Source organism: Microtus oregoni, unplaced genomic scaffold (genome assembly GCF_018167655.1).
Source record: "Microtus oregoni isolate MIOR12 unplaced genomic scaffold, Mior012 000002F_ref0000024, whole genome shotgun sequence".
NCBI classification, from domain to species: Eukaryota; Metazoa; Chordata; class Mammalia; order Rodentia; family Cricetidae; genus Microtus; species Microtus oregoni.
In genome coordinates this window covers 60,586,501-60,603,024 of record NW_024543061.1, presented here as the reverse complement: position 1 = coordinate 60,603,024, position 16,524 = coordinate 60,586,501, and the positions used below count along the sequence as shown (strand labels likewise).

Sequence of the window (16,524 nt, the reverse complement as noted above, 5' to 3'; positions counted from 1 at the left end):
ATGCCAGAAGGCAGCCTCTGAAACTGGATACCCAGTAGTTAGTGTATGATGTCATTACCCGAGGGTCTGCCTGCTTTTGGCCACTGTGTTTAAATAACCATTTCTAGCCACAGCCACATCGTCCATGCTGCTTTATTTCACTGATCTTAAAAAAATGGAGAGTACTTTGCTAGGCACAGCACACCTAGATTTCCATCGCTGAGGAGTCTGAGGCAGATTCAAGGCTACCCTAGACAACATAGTGAGACTGGAGAGATAGACAGACAGACACACACTACCACTGTTTGTGCTAAACAGGCTGGGAGTTGCTAAAATCCACATAGCAGTGTCCAAAGTAAATGCACCTCTGTTCTGTCTATTTTGTTTGTTTTGTGACAGGGTATTTTTATTTAGACCAGGCTGGTCTCAAACTCTTGGCAGGCTCAGCCTCAGCTCGCTGAGTGCTGGGATTACAGGTGTGAATGACCACACCCAGCTCAACACAGCTCTTTATTAAATTCATAGGTTACAAAGCATCATCTAAGTTAATTTAATTTTAGGACAACTAATAAAATGTCATGAGTATATAGTAAACAGCCAAGCAAACAGCTATGCTTTCCTAGAGTTACAAGTTGTCATGGCTCCAAAACATGCCAGGGCACAGCAGAAGCGCCTGTTCTGAGAAGCCCAGCCTCAACTGGCCAGACTGTGTTTCCCATGCTGGCACTGGGTGTGCATCTTTAGTGACGTGTGAGCCTTGTGCTTGGTTCTGCTTCACAGAACTGTATGATTGTTAAAATAGCCTGTTAACAAAACCAGAGGAAGTTGAAACTGTTCATGTGTACCACTAAACTTTGAACTGAAGATGTTTGAGGAGAACCCATCACCTTAGAATAGCTTTTCAGTATCTTTGAAATGATGCGTATTTGGAGTGTGTAATTGTGTTACTAGCTGATATATGTGGGATATGTAAATGGGTTTATTAGCTAGATATGTGACAGAAGTCTATCAGACCCAGTGCTTGGTGAAATGGACAAGGTAGAGAGGCTTGATCCTCTTGATCCTGTGGATGTCCCGAGCACAGTTTGATTTCCTGTCAGCCATAGAATCTCTTAAAGAGTATAGCTATTGAAGCCCACAATGCACCCTAGGATAAAGACACTCTTGGAACCACCAGAATGGCTCAGAGGCTAATGGCTGTTGCTGTCAAGCCTGAGGACCTGTGTTGTGTGGAGCAGTAGGCCGCTTCCACCACCCGGCTAGCTTTACCCGAAATAATTACATGGAAACTGTATTCTTTTAAACACTGCCTGGCCCATTAGTTCCAGCCTCTTATTGGCTAGCTCTTACATATTGATCTAACCCATTTCTAATAATCTGTGTAGCCCACGAGGTGGCTTACCAGGGAAGATCTTAACCTGCGGCTGTGTCGGGTGGGAGAATCATGGCGACTGCCTGACTCGGCTTCTTTCTCCCAGCATTCTGTTCTGTTTACTCCGCCTACCTAATTTTCTGTCCTATCAGGCCAAACAATTTCTTTATTAGTTAACCAATGAAAACAACAAATAAGATACAAGACCCGCCTCCATCAGACCTGCGTAAAATGTCTGGAACTGACATGGTGTAAAAAGAGAATGCTAACCTCCACATTTTTCACTTAACACATTCCCAACCCAAAACATACAATAGATCGGTGGATGTATGGATGGGTGGGTGGGTGGGCGGATAGACAGACAGACAGTTGAGACAGCTAACTAAGTTTGGTAGTGCTTGTCTGAAATCTCAGTACTTGGGAGGTGGAAATAAGAGGATCTAAGAGTTCAGTGCCATCTTCACCTACATAGTTAATTCAAAGCTAGCTTAAACTGTGAGATTCTATCTTGAGTAAGAGCAGGAGTCCTTCAGAGTTATGGTATACATATGTGAGCAGGTTGCTTAAAGCATGTAGACTGCAAGGCACCCAGCTAGTTGTTGCTGAGCACACAAGTTACTTTTCCTCTTGCTGTGATAAATACCCTGACCGCAACAGAAGGAAAATTCACAGTGCAGAGTCAGTTCACCATAGAGACCCTGGAGTGGAAGCTGGGAGCCACTTCTCACTTGACATCTGCACTCAGGAAGCAGTGAACAAGGCATGGAGATTGATGCTTAGCCAGATTTCTCCTCTTTTTGCGGTCTAGGACATGAGCCTAGGGATTAGTGCTGCCCATCCTAAATGTGGGACTCCCCACCTCAGTTAACTTAACCCTTGTAGACTTGACCAAAAGCTAGCCTATCTAGATCATCCTTCTCAGATGTGCCCAAAGGCTGCCTCCTAGATGACCCTAGATTTTATCAACCTGTCAATCAATGTTAACTGTCATGGTGAGCTCACAAAACTGGATATATACTCCCTGGGAAGAGAATCTGAGAAAACTGCTACTGAAAAAATGGATTAGAACTGGTAAGATGGCTCAAAAGGTAAAGCACTTGCCTGGCAATCATGATAGCCTACGCTTGATTCCTGGAACCCACGTGGAGGTGGAAGCAGACGAACTCCACAGACTGTCCTTGACGTCCATACATGCTCTATGCCCTGCCACTGTCTTACCCATACAATAATAGTAAAGTTCAGTTTGTTTTTTCTTTTTTGGTTTTTTGTTTTTTAAAAATGATGAACTAACATGATAGGGAAAGGATATTTTTTTGATACTCACTGACCCCTGTTCTTTGGTCTCTACATCTAGAGTTTATGTCCTTCCTTCTAAACACCCATAATACAGTATTAGTTAGTTAAAAAAAAAAAAGAGGTGTCTGTCCTTAGGAGTCCCTCATTAAAACAGTTAGACAGAAAAATAACGAAACAATCTGGGCAGTGGTGACTCACAGGTGGGTTTCTGTGAGTTCAAGGCCAGCCTGGTCTACGAAGTGAGTTCACATCCAGAACTGTTACACAGAGAAACCCTGTCTCATAAAAACAAAAACAAACAAAAAAACATAGACAAAAAAACATGGAGTCCATTTTGTGTTGTCAACTAATCCTGGGCATGAGCCTGCCCTGGCGTATGGTTGATATACCCAGTGTTACTCCATTAGAGAAAATTGATTTTTCCCTTCTTCCAGCAGGCATCGATTGCAAACTACCAAACCCTTCCTGGTAAGGGGTGGGACTTTGTGTCCACTTCCCCTTCTCCATGGTGAGATTTTTATCTGGCTTGAATTTGTGATATTCTTGTGCATGCTGTCGCAGTCTCTGTGAGCTCATATGTGTTATCAGCCCTGTTATATCTGGAGGAAGCCATTTCCTTGGAGCCATCTGCCACCTCTGCCTCTTAAAACTTCTCTACTTCCTCTTCTGTGTACATCTCTGAGCCCAGAGAGGAGGGGTTTGATAAAGGCATCCCACTTAAAACTAGGTTTTTCAAAGTTTCTTATTCTCTACACATTATCTCTTTGTGGGTCTCTGTGTTAATTCCCATCTACTGCAAGAAGAAGCTTCCGGATAAGAACTGAGTGACGCTCTGATCTATGTGTATACAAATGTGTCATTAAGAGACATTTTATTGCTCTGTTCCTTTGGAACTTTGCTATTTGATAAGGAGGTTGTTCAGAGCATAAATACATGCTATTCTTTAACTCCTCTACTTGTTTTCAGCTAAAACACAGTAAATGGCCTATTATAGAAAGGTAAGCCTCAAGCCAAGGCTGAACCAAAGATTTTCTCATCTTTTTTTAGCTCTTCACAGCAGGAAAGAATTTTGAAACACTTCTACTCCTGATGTTCTGAGACTAGAAGGCTGTGTAGCTTCCTTGGGTTTTGGTTTGCTTGGTATTGTTATTATCACCACTGGTGACAATATTATTATTGTCATTATCTGTCTCATTTCTCATCTGATCATCCCTTTAGAGTGTGTTCTACACACACTTTTGTGTGGTGGTCTTTAATAGCTAACCTGTGCCATTAAATGGGGCATTTTCTTCACTTAATGCCACATTTATCATATAGCCCTCATCTGTGTATGTATATCAGCCCATTCCTTGGTAAATAGCTATATTAAAGTAAGTACTGTGATTCCTACAGCCTCAGCCTGCCTCATGAACACATATATAGACCATTGATGTGCTCGCCGGAGTCCCTTCCTTCACTAGTGGGCAAAGGCTGTCTTTTTCCCTATCCTTCTCATACATTTAATTTATTATTACACATAAAATGTTATCACTTTAAGCTGCATGAATGATAATAAGCAGAATGCAAGTAGCAGCCTTGCAATGAAGATGCAAGGTCGATTACCTCCTAAGCCCCATTTCCCATCTCCTTACACTGTTGAGTACAGAGTCGGGAAGTAGGGGGCGCTGTGCTTTTTTTCTGAAGTGGTGATGCTTTCTTGGGGCAAAGCTTGTAGCAGATTTGTGAACTATAAAACTAAGAGGAAATAATGATTTACCTTCAAAAATTATTTCCATACTTATTTTAAAATGTGTAATTTTTTGCAGTTTTTGTAGACAAACTTACATTTTAACAGCTCATAAAGCCCTTTATATCCGAGGTCTTCAGAGAAACTTTGTACTTTTAGAGCCAGGTATTTGTTCCTCATAAGGTTTCTAACTCCCAGGCATGGTGGTACATACCTTTCATCCCAGCAGTCTGGAAGCAGAGACAGGTGGGTTTGAAGCCAGCCTGCTCTACATAGGGAGTTCTAGGACAGCCAGAGCTACATAGTAAGACCCTGTCTCAAAATTAATTAAGATTTCTAATATGTTTGTCCATCCTTTGGCACAGGGGACCCTGGATCTGAGCTCTTTCTTGTCCCAGTGTATTCAATGGCCTTCTCATCTCCCCTCTCTGCAGAGAGGATGACAAGGTCCCAGTGACTTTCTAGTCCAGAAACTTTATCATTTGAACAGGTGGTAGTGGTAGAATGTCTCTTATTAATTAAACACATGGCAATACTAGGTCATTCCCAAAGGTATTGAGGGCAGAAAGGGCCCTGTGTAGCCAAAGTTAATAACCTAAGTCCTTGGTAAACATTCATAATAGGATAAACATTCTGGGAATTTCTCTCCTTTATCATAGTAAGCATCAAATTGAGACAAAGGGATTTATCTCATTATTTAAGTGTTCCTGGGAGATTTTTTTAAATTGTTATGGATAGTAAATGCATGATGGTCACAGTGTGTAATTGTGAGAGAATCAACCAGATGCAGATGGAAAGTATTATGAAGTGAGGGCTGGGACTCAGGGCTCTGGGATTTCTTACTTTAATTTCTGTTGTGTTAGCCTTTTTTATTTTTGTATTTTGAAATGTTAAGAGTTTATTTATTGACTTAACTTTAGATATAAGTGACTGTAGTATCCTTTCAGCTAAGCTGAAATGCAGTCTGAACTTGCAGGCATATTCTTCTGTCCAATATATTTTCTTGTAAAAAATGTATAAAGTGAGGGTTATTCTAAACTTTCTTGTTTTTCTATTTGTTAGGATTAGCTAAGGAATGACTACAACACCAATGGTTAGGGAATCCATTAATCATTTGGCTTGTGCTTCAGACGGCAAGGCACATTGTTTCAAAGGTTGCATCCCAGAGGATTAAAAATAAAAAGCTTGTTGGATTTCATAAACATATTTGAAGACTAAGTCAGACTAAATCTCTACCAAGGCAAGATGATTTATTTAGCAATCTAAGAGTTCTTGACATCAGTTACAAAACTAAAGGCTAAAACAAAGATGAATCTATTATATAGTTCAACTGTTATATTTACCCAAACATTAATCACTCATCTCATAAGTTCTTTTAATAAACAGTAGAACTACATCATCATATATTCCCATTGGCTAGAATACAACATACCACTCAGGCATTCACTAAGTGCTAAACTGAATTAATTTTTTTCCTTTCATTAATTATGATTTGATAGGCAATATATCTGATCAATTTAATAAAAATAGTACAGAGTGTACACATAATCTTCTGCTCTACCAGCCAGCTTTCAAAAAACCACACGGAGACAACTTATTAATTATAAATGATTGGTCAATAGCTTAGGCTTGTTACTAACTAGATCTTACAACTTAAATTAACCTATATTTTTAATCTATGATCTATCACATAGCTCAGTAACTTTCTTTAGCAAGGCAAGTTCATCTTCCCTCTCCTTGCACTTCCTGGCTCCTCTCTTCTTCTTCCCAGCATTCTCTCCCTGTCCATGAGTCCCACTTAACCTTTTCCTGCCTAGCTGTTGGCCATTTAGCTCTTTATTAAACCAATGAAAGCAACACATCTTCACAGTGTACAAAAAAGATTATTCTACAAGAATAGTTTTTCCTGTATTTTTAAAAAACTCTTTTATAAATGATCTGCTTTAAGTGAGAATGTAATATATTGCTCCACAACTTTGCAAAGAATTTAACATTCCATCCTTGACTTCTCTGATAACTACAGTATTGACCAGGAGGATGGCTCAGAGGGAAGAAACATAAAATTGGTGAATGTAATTTCCTTGCTTCCATTGCTTCTCAGAATTTAGCTCCCGGCTGGGCCTCTCTATTCCAGAATGGCAGCGAGCCAGGAGTATTCCTGGGGTCTTAGTCTTGTCAGTTAATTGTGGTACTTTCCTGATAAATTCTATACTGAAAGGCAGTAGACAGTAGTTCAACAAGGAATCACAATTACCCACTAATATATAGTTGGTTAATATATTGTCTTAGTTAACATTTCTATTGATATGAAGAGATACCAGGACCACGACAACTCTTATAAAGGAAAACCATTTAATGTCAGTGACTCACATTTTCAGAGATTCAGTCCAGTATCATTATGGTGTGACATGGTTGTTTGCAGGCAGACAGTGTCCTACATCTTGACTTGCAGGCAACAGGAAGTGGTCTGTCTCATTGGGTGTAGCTTGAGCATAGGAGACCTCAAAGCTCATCCCCCCACATACTTCCTCCAACAAGGTCCTACTACTCCAGCAAGGCCACACCTCCTAATAGTGCCACTCCTTTTGGGAGCCATTTATTTTCAAACCACCGTATACACGAACAGCTAACTCTTTCTCTGAAGATGTCAGCAACTAAAAAGAACACAGATTTTAAAGCCAATTCAAAAACTATGAGCAGCAACAGAAGACTCGCAGTAGATATAAAAGTAAGTTTCCGGGAAGACTGAGAGTGACTGACACATATATAAGGAACTTTTAAGGGTTTTTGTTTGTTGTGGGTTTTTTTGGTGTGTGTGTGTGTGTGTGTGTGTGTGTATACACAAGGACATCAGGTCCCCTGGAGTTGGAATTACAGCCAATTGTGAGCTTCCTAACATCAGTATTGGGAACCAAACTTCAGTCTTCTGAAAGAACAGAAATGGTTCAGCAGATAAAGGCACTCCGCCAAGCCTGCTGACCTGAGTTCAGTCAATCCCCAGGACCCACATGGTGGAAGGGGAGAACTAACCCACTCAAGTTGTCCTCTGGCCTTGTCATGTTATCATGCTTATCATGTCACAAGCACACAAATAAGTAAATGTAATTTTAAAAAGCCATCTTCCAAACAATAGAATTTATTTTCCTGAGGGCAAGTAATTTAGGTTATAGTAATACTCAGCACCTTTTCATCTGACCCTTGTGATACGGACATGGATAACTTCTCAGAGGGTTGTAACCGGGTCTAACCCTGACTTAGGACAGCGTGGAGCCTAGTTTAGTAGAGCTGACCTCCCAGCATTTAGGAAGCTGAAACAAGAGGATCACAAGTTCTGCATCAAGTATCATAATGTATTGAAGTTGTATGTGAACAGATGACATTATTTGTGGGTCCCACATGGCATCCTTTTTTAACTTGCTTATAGTGGGAGTCCCTGTCTCAAGACAAAACAAACCAAACAAACAAATAACCCAAGAATAGAGTAAGAAGAGAACAGGCCTTCTTAGTTGACTGGATGCAGTAAAGTAGGGAGTGTTTTTATTTTTTCTATCGTGGTATTGAAATGCCAAATGACCTGTGTGTTTAGATCTCATAGGTAACGAACCATACACATGGAATATTGTAGAATCTTCCTTTACTCCATCCTGAAGAATACAAAAATGATTTCTCAGTTTTTCAGAAGCCCACTAGTTATTTAGCTAAGTAAAAATAAAGTTTAAACAAACACCTCAAACCATTGTCCCCTTCTCCTAGTGCCATCAGAAGCTGGCCCCTGAAACCAGATAGTTAGAGAAGCTATTACAACAAATCCGCTTACTAAGAAACACCTCTCAGCTAGTACAAAAAAAATCTCTCCTTTCATAATTTATTTTCCTTAACATTTATAACTGTAGAACTGGGCCTGGTTATATAGTCATTATCACATCTACTTTCAAGGCCGAGGAAGGAGGATCTCAAGTTCAAGACCAGCTAGGATACTGTAGCAAGACCTTTTCTCAAATTTTATATTAAAAATAAAGTTAAGAATATAGCTCAAAGCCCGGCGGTGGTGGCGCACACCTTTAATCCCAGCACTCGGGAGGCAGAGGCAGGCGGATCTCTGTGAGTTCGAGGCCAGCCTGGTCTACAAGAGCTAGTGCCAGGACAGGAACCAAAAAGCTACGGAGAAACCCTGTCTCGAAAAACCAAAAAAAAAAAAAAAAAAGAATATAGCTCAAGGGCTGGAGAGATGGCTCAGAGGTTAAGAGCACTGGCTGCTCTTCCAGAGGTCCTGAGTTCAATTCCCAGCAACCACATGGTGGCTCACAACCATCTGTACTGACATCTGGTGCCCTCCTCTGGCGTGCGGGCATACATTGAGACAGAATGTTGTATACATAATAAATAAATAAATAAATAAATAAATCTTTAAAAAAGAAGAATATAGCTCAATGATAGGGCACTTGCCTAATATGTATGTCTCCCTGGGTTCAATTACCACCACCACTCATAGACACATTCTATAAAATTTGATAAACATAGAATGGTAAAAACATTCATATTTGGATGTTACCTTCTGATTATAACAAATATATCTTGAAAAGTCCATTTTTAACTTTTTCACAATTTAATATATATAGGTATATTCAAATAAGCTTATGTGTGGATATATACATATGTGTTTATACACACAAAACTGTATGTTTTTCCTTGGATGTGGACTCAAGAGGTGTGGGAAGTGGGGAAGACGTGAAAGCAGAAGGGAAGATCATCAGAAAGAGGGGAAGGTTAGGAGATCAGTATTATCAACGTCTATTACATATATGTGTGACAATATCACAGACCTAATGGCATAGGAGGCTGAGACAGGAGGATCACTGCAAGTTCAAGGCCTGCCTAAGGCAACCCAATAAGTTACTGTCTCAAACATAATAAAGCAAGAGCTAGAGACATAGCTCAGTGGCTCTTGGCTAATGTGTGCAAGGCCCTTGGTTTGATTCTCAGTACTTTGGTAGGGGGGTGAGGAAAGATCACAAAGGAACCCCATTATTTTGTATATAACTGTATTCTTTTTTTAAATATTTGTATGGTTTATTTAACTTTATTTTATGTGCATTGGTGTGAAGGTATCAGATCCCCAGCAACTGGATCTTCAGACAGTTGTGAGCTGCCATGTGGGTGTTGGGAATTGAACCCAGGTCCTCTGGAAGAGCAGTCAGTGCTCTTAACCACTGAGCCATCTCTCCAGCCCTATAACTGTATTCTACCTATAATATGAGTTGGATAGAAAATATTAGTTTATTTTTGAGACAGGGTCACACTGTTGCAAACTCACTGTCTAAGTTGGGGTTTCTATTGCTGCAGCACACCATGACCAAAAGCAATTTGTGGAAGAAAAAGCTTATTGGCTTATACTTCCACATCACTATTCATCATTGAAGGAAGTCAGGACAGAAACTCAAAAGGAGCAGGATCCTGAGGACAAGAACTGATGTAGAAACCAGTGGATGAGTGCTGCTTACTGGCTTGCTCCCATGGCTTTGCTCAACCTGCTTTCTTATAGAACCCAAGACCACCAGCCCAGGAATGGAACCACCCACAATAGGCTAGGTCCTCCTCCATCAATCACTAATTAAGAGAATGTCCTACTGCTTTATTCTATAGAGCTATTTTCTAAGTTGAGACTTCCTCCCTTCAGATAACTCTTGCCCCTGTCAAGTTGACATAAGAGTCGCCAACGCACTCATGACTTCCTCCCTCAGACTCCTGAATGCTGGTATTAACAGGCATGTACCACCATGCCCAGCCTCTCTCAATCTCTATTCTTTCCACAGTGAGTATGCATTAGAGGTCGGAAATGAAACACAATTCTTTTTGAGGTATTAGTGTGGTTTGTGAAGAACTATCTAAATCTTTGCTTTCTAAACCTCTGCTTTGACTGGGACATCTTTCTTCTCTGACTGGCTATTTTGATCTCCCGTCATAGATGGGAAATGCTGGTGCAGAACTGCTACAGGAGCCTGCTGACCAGGGGTCTCTTGGAAAGCCTGTGAGCCTTTACCCACAACAGCACTTTAGTGTTCAGTTATTACCTTTAAACAAGGTGTGTGTGTGTGTGTGTGTGTGTGTGAGAGAGAGAGAGAGAGAGAGAGAGAGAGAGAGAGAATAAATTAGAGTGATGCCAAACTCATTCACTCTCCTGTGATTTGTCTAGCCAGGCCCACTGTCTACATTATCTTAAACTTGAGGTAAAAATTTTTTCTGTGGGATTCATGGAGAAATTGGTGTCAGTGTTCAAATGAATACCAGACCTTGTTTCTTTCTATTTGAAAATGATCTAGTCCCTTATTCATGAGATATGATAAAGGTGTCTTGTTAATAGAAAAATGTCAGGCCAGTGGCATGGAACAGGTACAAATTTCTGGATGTAAGCCCTGGGAACTCTGTCAAGGACCGGCAGCTCCTGTGGCTGACATTAGTTTTGCACTTGCTGTTCAAGCTGCATACTGGAATGCAAGACTTAGACTGAATCTTTCTGATCACCTTGGACTGTGACCCCACTGCCAATACCTGGCCAGAGTTTTGTCCCCAAAGCTGTCACATGGAACATGGGACAGAAGCCATTATTCAGTATACTCCCAAAGAGAATCCAAGGACAAAGGGAACCAGAAAGGAAAAAAAAAATTATAGGAGGTCTCTTAAGGAAAATGCAGAGCCAGTGTTAGAAGTGAGGATTTCAAGCCTTGGCTGTAAGTCAGGTACTTGGTGTTGTGTAGAGATCTACCAGTCACTGTTTGCAGAGAAAGAATAGATAGGCTCTGAGAAATGAATGAAGGGAACTCAGCCAGAGTGAGACAGACTTAGTAATGAGTTATCTCACCACAGGTCTCAGCCAAGAACAACACGCACCTTTTCCAGAGACTGAATTTTTCTTCCATTCTGGGAGGTGGAGGACTTAGGTGAAATGTGTTACCCAGACTTTCAGATGGGCAGTTTTCACTAGCAGTCTTTTGAAATCTGCTCATAACAAAGTACACAGAGTGCCTGTGGGGTCACTGGAGACTTTAGGCAGCAGGAACAACATCTTTGTAAAAACAAGCTAGTCTGAACTGGCAAAATGACTTGACATTAAAGATACCACCATGCCTGAAGACCTTAGTTCAATCCCAGGACCCACATAGTGAAAGGAAATAATCGAGTCCTACAAGCTGTCCTTTGTCCCTACACATGCCATGATAGTCGCATCCATATCAAAATAAATAGATAAAATGTAATACATAATAGTCCTGGGTCCGTCTCCTGCCTCACTGCAGAGTACTTCATCTGGTACCAATATGCTCAGCCATAATCCCTCCTCACGTCTCAGTAAATAGCACTGTGTCTTTTTATAATTATAAAGATTGAGAAGAGCTTTGTCTTGGTTTGGGAAGCATAAAGAATATTTGAACTTCTCATTTCAGATTAACCTTGACTTTCCTCTTTTTTTTTTTCAACCTCAGATCATCCAGCCCCTCTTAGAACTTGACCAAAATAGAAGCAAGTTAAAGTTGTATATTGGACACCTGACAGCCCTCTGCCATGACCGAGACCCCTTAATCCTTCGTGGACTCACTCCACCAGCTTCTTATAATGCAGATGATGACCAGGCAGCTTGGGAGAATGAGCTGCAGAAGATGACCCAGGAGCAGGTAGGTCTTGCTGAAGATGTGGCTCAAGCACATGTCCTGTCTGGATGGGTAGTGTGTAGGGATAAGGACGTGGTTCTAGGTACTATGTGTGTGCATTGCATCCCGATGTGAAGATGTGTATATAGCAAGCGTGGGTATATGTGCATGTACACATGGAGGACAGAGGTCACCCTTACATGTCATTTCTCAAAATCCATCAGCCTTTATCTTTTTTCAGTCAGTGTCTGTCACTGGCCTGAAGCTCACTACTTTGGCTAGTATGGCTGATCTGTGAGCCCCAGGGTTCCTCCTGCTCTCCCTTCCCAGTGCTGGGATTACATGCACACACCACCACACCCAGCTTTTTACATAGGGCTGGGGATCCTCTGACTTGTACAGCAGCACTTTACCAACTGAGCCATCTCTTTAGGTCCCCAATATCATTTCTGTCTGGTTTATAATTTTTTATTTATTTTCAGGTCAACAGACAGTATGTATAACATTTTTTAAATATGTGCTCAGTTAAACATGTATTACCCACCTTTTAAAATTTTTTTGGTGAAGGTTAATTTCACCAAAGTTAGAATTTCAGGTTAATGTAGTACTCATGAATGTCCTCTTCCTCATGCTTCTGTTCTGCATACTCCTCAGTGGCCACCAGAGGGGTGGTCTTCATTGTAAATACATTCTGGATACCAACCGCTGGGAAGTGTGGCTAAGGAGACCTATAGCCTAATTCTTCTGGGTCTCTCTTGGGAGACCTAGTTAGCACAGCCTTCTACCCCAGGATCTGGGACACATTCAAACCTTCAAGCTGTCAAAGGAGCAGCTTGAAGCTAGGGCTGGAGGTAGGTACTACAAAGGGGAGCTTGGGGGTTTATGGACCCCAAGATAGCAACAGCAGGTAAGCAGTAGATGTGTGGTAGTCAAAGTCTTTAAAATGGACACCTCAGTTCTCACAGAACTCGATCGAAGAGGGAGGAGTTATCCTCAGATTGGTCTTTCAAATTTATCTCAGTTCCACTTTGGACTCCTTTTTGGTCCCCTTCTCCAAACTAAAGCAATGTTGAATTAGTCCAGAAAATGGGTGTCTTATAGCATCCATTCCACAAAGCAATATTCTCCCTCCTTCAGCCAAAGCTTTGGTGGAGGAAGGGTTGGACATGATGGGTTGGAGAGAAATAGCACACCTTCCCTGGAGAAGGAAGAGTCCCACAGACAAATAAGGGCCCAGAGGATCGACCTCGGCCAGGTCGGTCTCCACCCTCTCCTGGCTCCCCTCCAGTGATCACCCCGTGGTTTTGTGGAGGAGGATGAAAGAAACATAAAATACTTCTCCTGGCCATATTTTATTGTTATTGACAGTAATCATTGTTGTGTTACTGGAACTGTGAGGGTCAGAGCCTGAACCCTGGAAACCCTAATGCACCAGGCTTGGCAACAGACGCTCAATGAGCCAATTAAACAGACGAGTAATAGTGAAACGCAAAAAAGGGAGATTGATTTAGTTTGGCCACATTGAGAAGAACAGGGTTCCAAAGATATCCCTTTCCTTCTATCTTTTGGATTTTTTACATGAGAGGTTTAAATGCAAGGCAGGAGGTACACAAACGTAGTCCCAGTAAAGTATGCTTCTTCCTATCACTGTCAGAGCTATGTAAAATCTTTTTTTCAGGAGACAAGTTCTCTGTTTGGCACCAAATTTCAGCCTTTCTTTTTTCTTGCAATATGAGATTTCTGGGGGAAATTCCAATTCCTTGGAGAACATTGTTTTCAATGGTGTGATAACCAAAGGAAAGGACATGAGTGTCTCTTTAGTATATATTCATTCTTGAACTGGGGTTTTGGCTCAGTAGTACAGTGTTTGTCCTGCAAGCAAGAAGCCTGGAGTTTAGATCCCCAGAATCCATATAAATGCTATGCTAGGTGTGGCAGCCCTCCACAATCCCAGCCTCAGAGAGCCAGTAGCAGACTAGCTAACAAGACTAGTTGTATTAGTACGCTCTGGATTTCATTGAAAGACCCTGCCTCAAGGAATAAAGCAAAAAACTTCTTTTTCTTTTGTTTGTTTGGTTTTTGTTTTTGCTGCTGCTGCTACTATTTGTAAGACAAGATCTCATAGCCCTGACTGATCTAGAGCTTACTATAAAGACCAGGCTAACCTAACCCTATAACACTCCACCTACCTCTCTCTGCCTCACAAGTAAAGGTGTGTGCCACCATACCCAACCTTGATCTTAGTTCTCTGACACCCTGTTCCTTCACTTTTCAGTGGGGTTAATTACGTAAGACTCTTGTGGCTAGATGCCAGTTGTCCCTGTTGTCATCTCCACTATTTTCAGGTGATGCTTTACTAAGAACTTCCCCAACTGGAATGTTTCTCTTACTCTTTAAACATGGGAAACTGTGATCCTGTATTTCTAGTCCTATGTGGACTTTCTTTATTTTGAACTTCCAGTTAGTCTCTGTCAGTGCTGTGATTCAGAGAATATAAAAATGGAATCATCAAAATTATTTGCAGCAAATTCTAAAAGGTTTTCCTGTGAAACTTTTCACTTGCTATTATTAGGTTTTGTTTATTTTTTTGTTTCCAGTTTTGTCCTCAAATCTTTCCTATCTGTGTGTGATTGCATCACTGTGCTTGCTTGCAAAGACATCATCTAGGTAGTCCTCGAACTCAGTATGTACATGAGGAAGACCTTGAACTCAAGATCCTCTTACCTCCCTCCAAGTGCTAAGATTAAAAGTGTGTAATACCTTACCCAGACATCACATTTTTATTTTTTCCTTTTTCAGGTATATGTATTTGGGTGTGTGTATGTGTGTGTGTGTGTCCTTAGGTTGATATCGGGCCTGTTTTGTGATTGATTTGTCTTCCACTTATTTTTCTAGGACAGGATTTCTTAGTCAAGCCCAGAGCTGGCCTCCATTGCTAGTCTCTCTAGCCAGCTTACGGAATCCTCTTCACAGGCTGGAAGTACAGATGGGTTGCCTAGGTACCCAGCATTCATGTGGATTCTGTGCATCCAAATTCTAGTCCTCTTCCCTGCAGGACAAGCACTTTAACTGCTGAGCCATCTCCTAGGCACACACATGTTACGTTTTATGAACTATTTCAAGCATTCCAAAAAGTAAAGAGGTTGATATAATATTGCCTGTGGTGTTTTAAAAAGAGAACTGTCCCCCACAGGTGCCAGCTCTTAAATACTTGGTCCCCAGTTAGTGGTGCTAATTGGGAAGGTTTAGAGCAATGGTTCTCAACCTTCCTAATGCTGTGACCCCTTAACACAATTCCTCATGTTGTGTGACCCCCAAACCATAAAATTATTTTCTTTGCTACTTCATAATGGTAATTTTGCTACTGTTAATGAATCATATCTAGTATGCAGGATATTTGATTTGTGACCTTTGTAAAAGGGTCATTTGACCTACAGGCTGAGAACCACTGGTCTAGAAGGTACAGCTTTGCTGAGGAAGTATGTCAGTAGGGATAGGCTTCGAGAGTTTAAATTCAGCCTCATCCTGCATCAGAATGCCCTCTCTGTTTCATGCTTGTGGTTGAGTTATGAACTCTCAGCTTCTTGTTCTTTCTCCCATACGTTGCTTTTGGTCATCACAACAACAGAAAAGAAACTAATACACCCTATCTCAAAAATATGAGACAAGGGCTAGGGAGATGGCTTTGTTGTTAAAGTACTGAGGATCTAAGTTTGGAATCCACAGCCTGTGTGAAAAAGCCAAGTATGAAGCTGAGGGGATGGTCCAGAGGATAAAGTACTTGGCACGCAAGTGTGAGGACCAGAATTTGCATCCCTAGGACCCACATAAAGCTAGATACTGTAGCACATCCCAGTGCTCCTAGGGGAGATAGGCAGCAGAGACAGAAAACTCCCCAGAAACTCATGGGCCAGTTAGCTCAGTGTAAGTCTTAGTGAACAAGAGACCCTGTCTCAAACTAGGTGGAAGGAAAAGATGGACCCCTGAGATTGTTGAGTTTGACATGCCCATATTCACACACAAACATAACACACTATTTATACATACATACATACACACATACAAAAATATTAAAATAGAAAATAAATTTGAAAAGTGCTGTGGTACATATTCGTAGTCCAAGCTGTGGGGAGGCTGGGGCAAACAGAACCCAGGGCCTACTGGGAAGCTAGCCTATCCTAATTAGCAAGTTTCCAGCCAATGAGAAACCTTTTCTCAAAAAACAAGGTAGCCTGGGGCTGTAGTTCATTGGTAGAACACATGCCTAGCCTCTGTGAGGCCCTAAGTTCAATCTCCAGTACTACCAAAAGAGTGGATGGGAGATGGACATCTCCTGAGGGATGACACAGAAGTTGTCTTCAAGCCTCTGTCCACACATGCATGTGGAAACATGTATGCATATGTGTACACACACACACACTTATAAACTTAAAATCTGTGCTCTGAGCAGGTAGAGAGCTGGCTCTGCAGTTAAGAGCATACCACTCTCACAATACCCATATCGGGCA

General features: G+C 41.3%; 1 protein-coding gene across 12 annotated transcripts in view; it reads left to right on the top strand.

The window, feature by feature from the left end:
- Erc1 (ELKS/RAB6-interacting/CAST family member 1) overlaps window positions 1-16,524 on the top strand; it is a 360,167-nt gene that overhangs the window by 321,002 nt on the left and 22,641 nt on the right. For 8 of the 12 annotated variants that reach the window (XR_005972232.1, XM_041630969.1, XM_041630950.1 and 5 more), the window contains one exon: window positions 11,852-12,040. Coding sequence is in view for 7 of the 12 variants with exons in the window: in XM_041630969.1 (XP_041486903.1) it covers window positions 11,852-12,040 (189 nt within the window). In the remaining 5 variants the exon portion in view is untranslated. Of the gene's footprint in view, window positions 1-11,851; window positions 12,041-16,524 lie in introns of those variants that run through there. The other 4 variants (XM_041630966.1, XM_041630959.1, XM_041630960.1 and 1 more) reach the window with 1 other exon arrangement.